This window comes from Anser brachyrhynchus, assembly GCF_964034855.1.
Source record: "Anser brachyrhynchus genome assembly, chromosome: 2".
Taxonomy (NCBI): Eukaryota; Metazoa; Chordata; class Aves; order Anseriformes; family Anatidae; genus Anser; species Anser brachyrhynchus.
The window spans coordinates 44446231-44461581 of NC_137695.1; the positions used below are offsets into that span (position 1 = coordinate 44446231).

The 15351-nt window shown below is 47.9% G+C and overlaps 1 protein-coding gene across 3 annotated transcripts in view; it reads right to left on the reverse strand.

Annotated features, from left to right (window-relative positions):
- The window catches only part of TRIM71 (tripartite motif containing 71), a 68741-nt gene extending 54562 nt beyond the window's left edge, over positions 1–14179 (reverse strand). The window contains exons 1-2 of one of the 3 annotated variants that reach the window (XM_080578301.1): positions 13921–14179; positions 11484–13151 (exon numbers count right to left, since the gene is read on the reverse strand). In XM_080578301.1, the coding sequence (XP_080434427.1) occupies positions 11484–12404 (921 nt within the window). In that variant the 5' untranslated portion in view covers positions 12405–13151; positions 13921–14179. The remainder of the gene's footprint in view (positions 1–11483; positions 13152–13920) is intronic. The other 2 variants (XM_080578302.1, XM_080578303.1) reach the window with 2 other exon arrangements.
- Positions 14180–15351: the final 1172 nt, after the last annotated feature.

Consider the following 15351-nt stretch of genomic DNA (forward strand, 5'->3'; position numbering starts at 1 on the left):
TAGACTCATGGAAGAGCCAGGGAAGAAGAGCAAGTTTGGACAAGAGACAGGGGACAATTTCAGTACGTGTTTGTCCTGCTTCCATACCACATTTACAGCTGCAGGGTTTTCCTACCTCTGTTGTCCAGTGAGTTCAGTCAGCCTGGCGTTTGCTTCCTTCCTCCTAGTTTTGAGCCAGCTCACCCTGCTGCTTTTTGCCAATGAATGGGTAAAGGGATCAGATACAGGATATACAGACTGAAAGAGGCTGAAGCACAGGAAGTTCAGATTTAGATGACAGGAGATACCTGTGCCAAGTGAGGCAACTGGCTGGTTCTGTGTTGGCCTTCTTGCTTTGCCTGCATATTAAACACCAATTCACTTTTTCCTCCCCAGAAAATACACAGCTTCCTCTTCCCACACTCCTCTTGGAGTCCACTCACCGGATGGTTTCATCAGCTTGAACGCCTCAGCAGTCCTATTCTTTGCTGAATACATACACTGGTACTAAGAATAGATTTCCAAAATGTTGTCATTTAGAGAATGAAGATATCCTCGTTGTTTTTACCAACAAAATGAAGCTATTAAGTTATTTAACATAATGACTTCTTGAACTAAAATATGGTCCTTTCTGCCAATACAAGACATTCAATTACTGTGCAGCATTTATGAACTGAGATATAAAAGCAAAACTATTAACTGAAAGAGTGGTTCAAGGTGAATTTGTGTTCTAATGACAAAAAGCATACTTTTGCAACACCTGTACTTATAAAACTAAGGTTCTCCCCTTTCTGCTCAGTGTCACAAGGTTTTTTGGCATCATTGCCAGGAGACCAAGCTACGAGGAACACCAGTAAGTATCTGGAGTTGAAGTACTCTATGATTACAGACTTTGCTAGCTCAGACAGCAGAGCAGTAATGAGAGAACAGACAGGGAAGTGATCAGGTAGAAGAGCAGCCTTTGGATCTGATCCAAACCTGAGTGTATAGTATGCCACTACAAGCTTCAGTGGCCAGAGAACCCAACTACTCAAGTCTTCACAAAGACATCCCCACCTTACCTATATCCAGTTGATGCCAAGGGCTCATGCAAGGGAAAACAAATGTGTGCACTGTTAATTCAGTGCTATACAGTTTCCAGCAGATTCTCTAACATTCCTTTGAAGGCTTATCATCTTGGATTGTACAGGAATTATTATAACAGCACCACTCAGTTAAAACCTAAAACCTACAATCACTCCTTGAAAAATATTTCACACCAAAGTGACTCCCTCCCATCTAGTTCAGCTGTTTGAGTGACAAAGATGTAAGATGCCAGCACTGGTAATTCTCAGGCTGCTAAGTGTTTTTGTGGTGACTGGTTACCTTCAACCTAAGCAAGGACAAAAAGAGCTAAGTAAGGAGAAGAGCAGGTGCCAGACATAGTTAGCTAGACATACCTTGCAAGCAAACCCCAAGGATTTAGTCACCTTGTTTCACCTTAAGACTGCAGCAATTCCTGCCACAAGCAGCTCTTCCCTCCCTTCAAGCCCACATGGAGGAGAGATTTCCTACCCTTGGTACAAAGACATAACTTACTACTGCGTGTCTGATCACTTACGCTGGCTCGACTCAACTGCTACAGTTAGCAGTTCAAATTCAGAGGTGCTTACTGAACTACTTTGACAAGATGCAAAAATGAGATATCACATTTACTAGGAAGGCAACAATATGAAGATAAATTATGTTTATTTTGACAAGTGACAGTTGTCCAAAACCTATCCCAGCAAGTATATCAAATTCATAGGCATCTGTATGCAGTTTCTCCCTGGCAAAAGTAGACCTTAAGAGCGGCCTGAGGTTTGGAGCAGATGGCCATCCAGCAGCATGCCAGATGTGCATAAAGAGTCAGTTCAAGACCCTCCAGACTTGTTTCCATTCACAGCAGCCTGCCTAGGCTGCCTGCTAACATCTATATGCCCTTCCACCTACAGCTATACAGCACACCTCAAGTAAAGGAGCCATGCCTCACACCAAAGAGCTCAAGGGTCATACACATCAGTTATCAGTTATTTCCGCTCTGGTAAGAGACCCACACTCCTTGAGAAAACAGGTGATGCTAGAACTACCACAAAACAGTATTGCCAGTTAAAATATACATCGTCTAGAATGTAGAAAGCAGCAGACACCTCAGCTCTAAGGAAGGGCACGCAGTTACCTTTCTGGACATTGTGAACAGCCCCTGCTTTAACCTTGACCTAACGCTTAATCCTTGGTACCTCCACAATACTCCAAAGGGAGGAGGAAGGGAAGCAAGAAAGTATTACAGTCCATCCCCACCCATCCTCAGTTGCCATTTTATTATGTAAAAGAGAAGCACTGGAAAAGACAGGGATCTCACTGCTCCAGTAGTTCATTCTTATTTCATTTTCTACAATTTTAAGATTGCCTGTTGTTAGTTTGATTATTTCTTTGAGAAATTCATCTACTCCAGACCACCGCCAGATCTCTAGTTCTGCTTTAGAGTTTGTTTTTTTAAATAACAGTCCCTCCCTTCTCTTCCAAAAATATTTGTCCATCCACTTAAACCCCTGTAGCAGAAGTTGACACCAAATGCATTGTGTCGGGACACCTTTGTCATGTTGCAGCTTCTTCTACAATAACTGGAAATTATATTTGCCATTCCTTTGGTCTTTTATTCAGTTGATTCAATATAACTCAGGAGAATTTCTGTGTAACAGTTTCTGTTACTTGCAAACATGTCAGTGGCAGAAGCAGTTTTTATTACCCCTACAAATAATGACCTCTCTGCAGAGATGGTTCTCACCGGAGTTTTGGCGGTCCTACCTATCAGTCACCAGTTACAGAAAGCTCGGCTGCCAAGCTGCCCACGTAGCCAGAGGAACGCTGCGTCTGACACACTCGGGCAGCTCCTTTGGCGACCCGTTTCTTACAGAGAAGTGCCTTTCTCAAGTAACATCCTTGTATGGATCAAGTATTCCTGAAATCTGAGTGACTTTGTCTAGCAGGCTGCAGACCCCCTTCACGCTCCGACTTCAATGTATTAAATCCCCAGCGCCTTTGGGCACACCATATATAGCGGTGGGGGCGGGGGCGCTGCTGGGGGAGCTTAACCCTTCACCAGCAGGCCTTGGGAAGGGAAGGGGCGGCTCAGAGGCGTGAGGAGTCCTTTTGTTCTCTGAGGTTCTTCCTCGAAGGAACAGATGCACTCTGCTCCGTGCGCCTACGTGCTTACTAGGACATTTTAGAGCTCAATAGTTGACTTCCAAACGACAAAGACACAGCAAAATGCTGGAAGCTACCTGATCTTTATCTTGCACCCCCCATCACCCGATGGGGCATTACTCAATGTTAGGGAAGATCAGGAATAGTTACCTGGTCAGCTGACAGGGACCGGTACCAGCTAGTTCCCAGTCCAGCTACCAGCCCTCACCTAGGAGGGCAGCATCCTCTCGCTCCTTGGTGCGACACTGGGTTGGGTTCCGAAGCTTAAAGGCATCTACAGAGCAGACAGCTTTCAAGCTTTGCTTGCACTGAACATTCAGGGCTAGGGATTTTATGTTGTACACTTCAGTGACGATATGGATGGCATGAGTAACAAGAAGCCATGAAATGAAGGGAAGGGGTGCGTTCTCCTAAATAACAGTTTGCCTTTTGTTCACCAAGATCAGCTGAAGAAAAAGCTGTATAAAAAAAAATCAGTCTTCTAGCATATGCCTGCCACTCTGGACAACAAGTACCCGAGTGTGCTAACAGAACCCAAGATGGCACAGGACAAAGGGAAGATACAGCAACAAGCTGGAACGTTAAACTGGTGGCATTATAAGACGGTAGTTTCTGAAACAGAAGTCCCCGACAGTCCTTTAACCCAGCCAAATATCCTTTAGTAGTTAGGTATGTTGACAACACCTTAACCAGGAAAAGGAAATATTTACAGTGAATTATAGTTTATAACAACACTGCCTACCCACAAAATGTATGGGATGAACATTTAAGACCAACAGAAAACCATAAGGTTTAGCAAACTTGACAAAATACCTTTAAATATTTTGGTTATGCACACAGGCCAACATTAAAGGGAAAGTGATGCAACACAAGCTTATCTATTACCTTTAGCTCACCAGAGCTATCACCAGAGAGCATACACTTTTTTCTTCCCAGAGCACCAAGACCCTTGCAAGGGCTGGCAGTTGCTACTTGGCAGTCCTGGACAACACTGGGACCAGCCTTGGTGGTGATGGCGTGAACTTGGTGAGGATCATACCACACGGTAACCGACAGGAGGAAGACTACTGAGGTAGCTACAGGAATGCAGCAGCCTTTGACTATTCATTTGCTGCTTATTTCAGACAAGATTTTTCCACATTTTTCCACATTTCTTTGGTTAGAAGAGACTATTTTCACAACAGTACTGATGGCATACCTCACCCTTCCCCAGATTTTAAGTATTCAGCCCTGAAATGTTATTTTTGCCTATTGCTAGTGACACAAGTTTAGAGCTTGCCTCAGGTAGGTGGAAAAGCCTACGTAGGTGGAAAGCAAGCCATTTTCTGAGTTGCACCAAAGCAAATGCATAGCACAAAGCAAGCAGAATCATTTAATGAGAAGTTTCTCATTTAAAGTTTCCAGCTGAAGTCTTAGTCACTTTAAAAAAAATTCACCTACTTTGAAGACTGCTGACTGGATATATCATCCTATCCATGCTCACCATCTGAGATTTTAGAAATGCATGCTATACACTCAAGTGAAACAGAGGGCTGGAGCTCTTATTTCCTGCAGCTGAACATATAACTATGAATTAATTGTTCTGAAGTGTCAGTATTGTCCACATAGCCAAAATGTAGCACAGCAATACAACAGAACATACATTCATAAGCCTCATCTGTGGGTACCAAGTTTTTCACTCCTTTTCACACTGAAGAACTAAGGCATTCAAAACTGTTCAGCATTTTTAATTCACAAATGAAGTGATTAGCTATAGATGCCATAGTTGATAAATTATTTGAAGGTTGGTAAAGGAAAGAAAGGGAGAAGTAACTTAGACTCAGCAAAAGGACTACTGTATGCACTACATACAATTTGTCTTTAAATTGAGAAAAGGAAGAACAAAACTAAAATTGTCCAATATCATATTGCACTGTAAAGAAGCTTTTGAACTCCAGTTAGAAGTCAGACAGCATCACTGATTCTTTATTAATCTTTCTTCTATTTCTGTGACTTGTGAAGTTGATTTGGATGCACAAACAACTTATTACATGAGAGGACAATACCATCCCTTCCCCATAGCCCTTCAGCAAGCACAGGAATGGAAATTAGAGAGCAGGTCAATGGATTTGTACATGCACTTGGCTACAGCTCCTTCCATGTACAACATGGACATACTCTAAATGTTTTAGAATCAGGGATGTCCATTCTTTAAATTTAAAGAGTTCTTGCATTACCAAGCAGTATTTCCATTCCCATCCAGTATTTCTACACTTTAAAACTTAGTGACAGTGTACAAGCATTTCTAAGAATTATGTACTACATATTTATGATCCAAGATTATATTTTTAATTACTCTGTTGAACATGGATTACAAGTAAAGACAATAACCCTGTGAAATCTTATCTTTGGTAACAGTCCTATGTTCAGCACATCATTCATACAAATTAAGATCTGTGCTCTCAACACATCAAGATCCTTTGGAAAGACACAAACAGCTTTGCAGGAAGGAAGGGAGCATGGCAGGAGAACTAGGAAGAAACAGGGTCAAGACAGTACGGAAAGAAGAGTGATACCTTCTTAACTTTAAAAGAGATAACTAGGTAGTTTTCCTCTAAGGAAGCATGGTCTGGCACACGTTTACACGCTGGAAGGATACTCCTAAGCATGCTACAAGATTTGTTTGCCAAACTGATACAAAATTCAGATGCTCTTGAAGTTACAAGATACTGTAACCATGATGTCTCCAAGGGTGAAAATGAAATTACAAAAGGAATTTTCCCCTCAGTATAGAGAAGATTAGTTTCATGCCATTCTATATGCACGCATCCAACCATACTTTCTAAAGTAAGTTATTATAACCTCATAAATCTATGCTGTAGTCTGTATGCAAGCTTCTACTGTACTGATACTGTTGGTTTCTGAGAAGTTTTCCAAGTAAAAACAGCTCATGAAAGTCCCTCAAACAGACAAGGCATTTATATTTATTCCAGTTAACTCACTGGAAAACATCTGAAGTCATGCTTAATTAGGCCAGGAACATAATGGTATCAGATTATCACCAGGAAAGGCTTCACTGTATTTTCCCTAAATGTTGTGGGTATTTGAATGTCAGTTGTACCAAAGTAGAGGAGAAGAGGGTAGGTTTTATTCTGTCCCATATGGTATTGCTAACTTTACTGGCTATGAAATAGGACTTACATTCTCTTACAAAAGAAAACAGTTGAAGAAAATACCTTTTCATACAGGGAAGAGACAGAAGTTGAGTGCTTACTGAGGGAAAGTGCAACTGGAAGGAAAGCAAGGCAATTTAAGAGGTGAGCTGCTTAGCACCATGTATCTGAACACTGTCTGGAAGTAAAAAAAATAGGTACATGTCAATAGCTGTGTCAAATTAGAGATTTTTAAAGCCCTTCAACATCCAGAAGATATTATGTCCCCGTTACATGGGCCATGTATGAACAAAGTAACTCAGGCATGTTCTGCTTTCTTTACTAGGAAAAAAATAGGAAAACAAGTGTCAGGAATTGAATCTAAAGTATTATCTTTAGATGGACACTTGCACATGCATTTGATATTTGAAGAGATGCAGCAAATATGACAAATGAAGGGTGCAGCAATATATAAAGTCTGTGCACAATTTATATAGTGGAAATACACATTTCTCTAGGTCACGTAGGAGTTGTCCTATAAAGCTAAAGGTACAGCAGGCACTACTATAAAGTACATACTAAAACTGATGCCTCCAGGATGTACTCTTAAGAGTTTAATTATTTGTTAGGAGGTAAAAAAAATCCCAATGATCAGCAAAGAACGGACAGGAAGATTCTGCATTTGAATCACATACTGCAGTTCCATACAAATAGACTTTGAGAGAGAAGTGGGGGGACAGGCATATTTCCCTTTATGCCAGCCATTCTGGTGAGACATGAGGGTGGACAACAAAGAGTGCCACAGAGCAAAGCTCAGTGTTGGCAGTGATGGCAAACCACTACAAAGGGGGACCATATCTAACCTACACTTCCTTCCCAGGATCACTCTTCCTCCTTTTCCCTTGTAAAGTTTCAGTTTTAGCCAGATTCTTCTGTGATTCAAATTTGAAGTAATGCTAGAAGGAGGAAGACAAGTTTTCTACCACGTTAATCAGCTAAACTAGCTCAGACTCACCTGCTGAGCACATATAACCAAGCCTGGTGGGAAGAGGAAGAAATGAGATTCTCTTTGAGCAACCACGAGATGTTACAACACAGCTCGATCTTGTTGTGGAACCAGAGAAGTACACTAATAAGAGCAGCTTAGGTATGAATTCAATCAGCAATTTTAACCAAGGTACCAGACTTTCAGCCGAGATGACAGTTGTTTGTATTCCTTCCCCTAGGCATACACAAATTCTCAAAATTTTCTTTTACAACCTGCAGAACAATAAATGTAATTCTTTGTTGTCTAAAGAGACAAATTATGAATATACGCAACCCTAGGATTCAAAATAGCTGCCTAACTTCAGCCAGTCTTGCCCAAGAGCACTGATATCCCCATGAATCCATTTCAACTCACTGAACTGATAAGAAACTGCTAATGAGTTTGTGAATTAATCCAAATCATTAAAGAACCTGACCGAAACCATAACTGATGCAAGCAAAAAGAAGGAACAGCATGGCTAAGTAAAAGGGGAAAAAAATTGAAATCCTTTCTTGCAGCAGGGGTAAGCCATGGTGCTACACGGTTTTACCCTATGGTCTCTGAACCACTTCAGAGATTGAACCTGTAAAGCAATATGAGAACCATGGGGTCACAGACCATTAAGTTGACTGAATTTAGCCACTCTGCACTTTCCCTAGAAAGTGTTAGAAGTCTGCTATTGCAGTCTTTTGACCAAGCACCAAGTGATACTAACTAAACCATGTAACACAGCTGAGGACTGCCATAAAGGAAACTCCACATCATTTGACTTGATACTTGCTGTGTCTTTCACTCTTTGCAATAGTGAAGTCATTTGAATCCAGATACTTTTTCATCTTAAGAAGCCAAACGTCCTATAGCAATTCCAGCATTTTCTAAGCACCTAGTTTGGTTTGCAGTCTCATTGATAATTCTACAAAAAGAAAAATAGATGTGATCTTTCATGCCAAGATATGAGACAATCAGGTACACTGAAAACCAATCAGCTTATTTGATTTAATTATGGATTAGATTGAGGTTGAACCTTTTTCAAGGTAAAGTCCTATTCTACTGGCTTTTATCACATCATCATCCAGTTACTACTGCAACAGTTTTATCCACACAAACATGATCACACAGAAGAAAGCTTCAGGGCTGCAACAGAAGTATTGCCACCTTTGTAGAATGCCTTGAAATATCTGACCGAAATTAAGTATTCCCCTTGCTGTCCCAAAAGCATTTTATACCAGGCAATGAGGTTCCAAGTGTTAACTAGCCCAACTGGACCAGGTATCAACAGAAGCTCTATTAACAAACACAGAAAGACTGGCCTTTACTTTTTCCCCAGGAACACAGTTCACTTTCCTTTCATGCATCTCTAGTATTTACAGGCACTATCCACCTTGAAAGCAGTGCCTGGAGTTTTGTTTTACTTAAGGAAAACAAAATATTTGCCTCCTAACAATAAGTTGTTACTGTTACTATTGTTGTGAGTGAAGTTGAGCTGTTAACTCGTGTTCTGTGAGTGCCTGCAGTCACTTAGAATTTACTGACAAGTAAGAGCTGAAATCTTCATCTTTCTGCACTGAAAGGATAAGCAACTATGTTGATTTTGTCTAGTAAATGCGTATTGGTAGCCTTGTTCTGAGACTTGGAACACACCCAGCAAGCAGCCATCGACAGTGCTGTTTCCCTCCTTTCACTTGAGGGGGTCTCAAAATGGGGATATGGGAAGCAGGGAGGATTGGAACTACACAGAACTTCCCAGGAGAATGGGAGGAAAAAACACTGAAGACTAGAACCAAAAGGTGACAAGTGATATACTGATGTTGGAAGGACAGAGGAATATCACGTTAAGAGAGGAAGAAGATAAGGGAGCCAGCTGCTTTGGCCCAGAGAAGCTGCAGGAACAGGGTCAGAGTCAAACTCTTTGCAAATTATCTCAAATAGGATGAGAAGGATACATCCTAGGGAAGCAGCACTCTACATCTGAGAACTACTGTTCTAGCAGCTTACAGATTAGATTGCCTGTGCCTAAACTTACCTGCAGGACACACATCTTTGAGGGAATATCCTGCTCTGTCACCAGCTTTTTCTACTTGCATACCAAGTAGAACCACAGTTCATAGCTATGGAGACCAACACTTCAAGCTACCATTCCAGCCTTGCATTTTAGGTTTGCTTTTACTTTGTTTGGCTGTCTAATAGTGCGTTTAGTGCATCACTTAAGCACTCTCTTGGAAGGCTGCCTTTCTATTTATCATACCTTTTATGAGGCTGTAAATAGCATTCTTTGAATTAAACAAGCAATAACCCTCACTGTTTTGCAGCCACCCTCTCTCAAAAGTTGTACATCTTGCATCCCAGATTTTTTTAAAAAAGAGAGAAAGATTTACAGTATAAACTGTTCTCATAGTCCCTCCCAAATGTTTCCCCTTGAGTTAATAATACTGGCAAATACTAATCAGGCACACCCACATTAAGAAACCACCAAAACTCACCAATCAAGAACAGCCATAGATCATTAATTTGCAGAATAAAAGGTTCTCAACAGGGGCTGAAGGCTTGAAAACATTCACTTGTTTTAAAACAATTTCTCGGTCTACAGGACACAAGGACACCCAAGACCAGTCTTGACACATGTACTCTTCTCCAAGCACACTTTTGAAAATAAAGTTACATAAAAGTTAACAAGCCTCCTTAGAAGTCTCTTCTAGTTAAGCTGTACAGTTTGAAGCCAGCCTAGGATGTCTTCCCTTTGGTGTTTATGCTTAAGAAGTCTACAAAATAACTTGGAGCTCCTGCCCCTGCCACTTTTTTGTTGGGTGGTAAGGACTATTCAACATCTACTCTAGGAGCTGCACACTTGTGATACAGCCACAGCTCATGCTCCAGCATGTCACTTCACACACTCCAACAAGAAGTTTTGGGTTCTGCAAACACAAGAACGAAAAGTTTTTAGCCCAAAGCTGTAGTCCAAAATGAAGGTAAACCGCAACTTTTTTTTAAGCTTATTAAGAACCCTGTGTCCCTTCATTCCAGCATTCCCTATTACATATAGTTCCTTAGGAAATCCACTGCCAGAAAGATGCCACAAAAAGCTGTAAAAGCAGCCCAGTGGCCAGTAAGCCGGTTTTTGAAAACAAAACCTAAAAAGTTTCCTTGCCCCTCAAGCATGCCCTCTGCCCCCAGTGCTATTTTAAGTTTTTTCCCCTTTCTCCAGTAAACTCCTACTTTCCCTCCTCAGTCACTGGGAGCTTTAACAAACAAGAAGAGGTCTTCCAGAGCTTTCTAGAAAGTTCAAGATACAGGAGCATTAGAGGAGTTAGAAGTGCCTCTGCTTTCAGTTTGCCCTTAAGGACATCACCACTTTTCACTACATTAAATGCTTTTGAGCATTTATTAAACAAGCATCCCACAGAAAACTCTTATACCTCTCATACTAGCCTGTCTTCAGCCAGGCTTCCCCTCTGAAGCAGCTTGTTGTGCTGATCCTGTACCAGGAGGAAAACCACTTCTAGCGCTGAAACGACTGGAAAATTCTAGCAAAGCCCCCCATCTTGACCCCCCCACCCCCCCAAATCAGAGGGGGGGACAGCAAACCACTATTTTCCACTTTAAGACAACCAAGTTGCAAATTATTGCAGCGACAAACCACATCCCAAGGAGACTTAACACACTTCCAGCACATTTTGAAGAAGCAGCGGCATTAGAGTGCTTAAAATCATTTGGAGGGCAGCTTTCAGGCAAAGCGCTTTAAGGAGCGACCACATAAAGCAAGCTCCCATTTTTCCACAAGAAAACTCTCCTGTTAACCACCAGCGGGAGACGGAGGCGGGATGCACAGCGACGGACAACTTCGAGTCAAAAAATACGAACGACTTTACTAACTTCACAAGGAATTTTTTTTTTTTTTTTGACTCAAAGGGTTACCGTCCCCTCTTCACCCTCTCGGTTAGGATGTGCTCCGTGCCCACCGCCCCCCGAGGGGCTCGGGGAGGCTCCGCGGCCATTTTCCCCACCCCTCCCTTCCTCCCTCCCTGCGCGCCCACCCGGTGCCCCCACCACACACCCCGCGGGCCCCGTAACGTCCATTAACGGCTCTTAGCGCCCCGGGGGGGGCCCCCTGCGGCCGGCCTCACCTCGTCGTCGTGGTGCTGGCAGTAGCTGGCCCGGTCGGGGAAGACGGAGAGGATGTTGTAGGGCGAGGCGGGGTAGGGCGGGCTGAGGGCGAGCGGCGCGGCCGGCCCGGCGGCAGCGGCGGCGGCGGAGGGGGGCGGCCCGGCGGCGAAGCGCTCGATGAAGTGGTCCTTGGTGAGGCGGACCCGCTGGTGCGCCCGCACGCAGTTGTCGCACAGGTGCTCCTGGCAGTCGAGGCAGCGGGAGCTGGCGGCGTTGCCCTCGTCGCAGGAGCTGCAGCGCGGCTCGCCCTGCCGGCTGTGCGGCCGCCGCAGCAGGAGCGCGGCCGAGGAGCCGCCGCCCGACGAGGAGGAGGACGTCGAGGAAGGCGCGGCGGAGGACGAGGAGGAGGACGAGGAGGAGGCGGCGGCAGGCGAGGAGCCCGGCGCGGCGGCTCGGTGCGGCGGGGGGCGGCCGTGGTGCCGGTTGTTGCCGCCGCCCACCCCCGGTGCCGCCCCGGCGGCGGGCCCGGTGCCGGCGGGGCGCCCGTTCTTGTGCTCGTCGGCGGCCGCCGCCACCACCACGACGTCCAGCAGGTTGCTGAGGAGGAAGTTGGAGGAGGGCAGCGCGTCCATGCCCGACGGCTCCGAGATCACCACCTTCTGGTCGCAGATGGGGCAGCGCAGCTTGAGCGCGTCCCCCGCGCCGGGGTGCCGCTGCGCCTCCAGGCACTGGCGGCAGAAGGCGTGCAGGCAGGGCAGGACGTGCAGCCGCCGCGGAGGGCCCCCGCAGGACGAGCCGCCGCCGCCGCCCCCCCCGGAGGAGCTGGAGGTCTGCGAGGAGGACGACGACGTGGAGGAGTTGGAGGAGAGGGGAGCCGGCGAGCCGCACATCTCCTTGCACAGCGGGCAGATCTGGAAGTCGGACTCCGGGAACGAAGCCATTTGCGAGGGGCCTGATCCGGATGGAATTAAGGGGGAGAAAAGCCTATCTCCCCTCACACACACGCAAAAAAAAAAATAATAATAATAAAAGGAAAAGTGAGGCGGGGGGCGTGCCGAAGGTAGTTTTGCAAACGGCTTACGAGCAAGCTGGCATCGATCAGTCGTTTTGCCAAGTGGGATCGATTGGCCGGGTTTGCAAATAGGGTGTCATCGATCTGGCGGTCCGCAGGGAGCTGCTGGATCCTCGCCTCGTACCTCGCCGCCGGGGGGGTATTTTTGGTATCAAGGTGTAGCCGTCCCGCTCTCCCTCAGCAAATGGATCCTCTCTTCCCTTCCATGTACTTAACCCCCGATCCCCCGCTGCATTAGACAAATTGTATCGATCCCCAGAGCAGTCAATACCTCACGCAGTCTTCTCATTTCCCCCTCGGGTCAGCAGTTTGACAAGGCGCTTTGGTTACCCGTCTTCTCCCTCAACGGAAAGTGCATGGGCGCCGGGCGCCAGGTCCCCCCGCGGCCGCCGGGGCCCGGGCTCAGCTCTGCTTTGCTCTGTCCTGGCTCTGCTTTGCTCTGCTCTGTCCGCTGCGGCTCCCTCCGGGCTGGGGGCAGCAGGGCTTACCGCGAGTTTCGCTCTTTCTTCTTGGGGCGTTGGGTTTTGTCCTCTTTTCCTTTAAACCTGTGCTTGGCGGGGGGGAAGGGGAAATTTCGTTTCAGTTCCCCCCTCCACTTTTGCAATCCAGAGCAGCTCTAGGAGAGAGAGAGGCACTGAAACAGAGCGGCCGGGCAGACTTCTCCGGCTCCAGTCCTCCCCCGCCGACGCCTGCTCCGCCACCGCATGACTGGGGGTGGGGATGGAGGGCGGCCTCGGTGCCCACCCCACCGGCGGGACCCAGAGGAGGAGGAGATGGATGGGGCAGGGAGGAAGAAAAAAAAAGGCTCCGGGGACGGCGAGGGAACGGGATCCGGCGGCTGCTCGGAGCCCCGGCTCCCGCAGGACCCTGCCTGCCTCCTTCCCTCCTTCCTTCCCAGCGGGGCTCCCCCGCGGAGGGCAGCGGCGAGCCCCCACGCGGTGCCCGGCCCCCGCTCAGCACCGCGGGCTGGGCTCGGCTCGCACACGCCGCGGCCGGGCAGAGGAGCAGCGGCAGGTCCCCGCCGGCCGCCCTGAATTATTCATGGGGGGTGGATTATATTCGCTCGCACAAATTGGAGCCGCTGTGCAATGCTATCCGAGAGCGCTCCGCTCGCCCCCTCCTCCTCCTCCTCGGTTCTCGCTCGCTCGGAGCCCCTGCAGCGCCTGGGATCACGTTTCCTTTGTCATCTCGCCTCTTCGCGTGGGGTTTTATTGAGAAAACAAAAATAATATAAAACCCGGGCAAAGGGAGGGAAGAGGAGGAGGGGGAGAAAAAAAAAAAAACAGCCAACCCCCCCCCCCCCCACACACAAGCCCACCTCCCCCCGCAAAACGCCGGGCCGGAGCCCGGCGGCCCCGGGGGGCGAATTAGCAGCAATTACTCACTGATGCGGCGGCACCGTCCCGGCAGCCGGGGAGAGCCATCGCGCCGGGCGCCTTCCCCGGCCCGGCGGGGGTGCGGCGGGGCTGAGCCCGGCCCCGGCGGGCGGCTGGGAGGTGGGGAAGGGTCCGGGGAGAGGGGGGGGGGCTCAGGGCGGGGGGCAGCGCATGGCCCGGCCTCGGCAGGGCTGGCGGCGCTGCCTCTGGCCCCGCTGCGGCCGCCGGCACTGGGGCGGCGCGGCGTGCGGGAGCCTTTTAAGCTCCGACGGCGCGGGCTGACTTCCGCCCGGCTCCGGGGGGCGGCCGGGGGGCGGCGGCGGCGGGCAGGAAACATTCGCCCTCCTCCTCCTCCTCCTCCTCCTCCTCCTCCTCCTGCTGCTGCTGCTGCTGCTGCCGCCGCCCGACCTGCCCCCATCCGCCCTGCCGGACCCCCCGCCCTTTGCCATCGCTCCTTTCGGAGCCGGGAACCCCCAGCCGCGGTCGCCCCCCAGCCCTTTTTTCCCCTCTTTCCTTTTATTTTACGTATTTCTTTTCGTCTGGGGCTTTGCGAAGGCATCGGGGCGTTAAAGTGGCTTCAAACCTGCCACATCGCTCGGTCCATCCTTGCGCCCAGCCCGTTCTGCGCTGCTGCGGCCAGCCCCGGCTCTGCTGCTGGCCGGGGAGCGGCGTTTCCCCTCCCGACGCCGACCCGACGAAGCTAGCAAAAAATCAGCGTCCACCCCCCTTGCACCGCCGCGAAATCCCGGCCGTGACAGCAGCGGGGCGAGGGGGAGTTGCGCCCATCCCGGCTGGCTGCCGGGGCGTCGCGCCCCTCGCCAGGGGAAGCTCGGGCACGTGAAACCGGCCGAGGGTTGGAGAGCGAAGAGCTGAGGGTGGGAAGGGTACGCACAGGATTGCGGATGGAAGAGGTGGTAAAACAAACGAGAAAAAGGAAAATGAACTCAAAGCAAATGCGCGCCGAGCAGTGATAATAAATAAGGAAAAAAAGAGCGAAAAGGAAAACAGTCTATCAAACTACACGGAATGCCGTTCCTCCTCTCTTTAGGCCTTAGACATACAGAAAACGAGGCACTGACTGAAACTGTCTACTTAGAAATAAAAACGCCTTTTGTCTTTTACTGACAGGTCCTAAACACAGCATTGAGCCATGCCTGCGAGCATCTCCAAAAGCTCTTCAGAGACCCGAGAAACTCAAGAGCACAGTGTCCTTATGCCAGACCGCGCACTGGGAATCGCTGAAGAAGTCCACGGGGCAACTCCCGTGCATTAGGTTATAAACAAGCATGAATATTTATCATGCCCCTCAGTAGTGTATGCAGCTGGGAACTTGCGTTATTTATCAGTAAAGGATTCGGCTCGGGGGCTCTGTTCTTTGTATCCCGTATCCATATGTTCACAGTGGAGCGTGCAGGTGAAACCCACCACGGCTTTGACTAG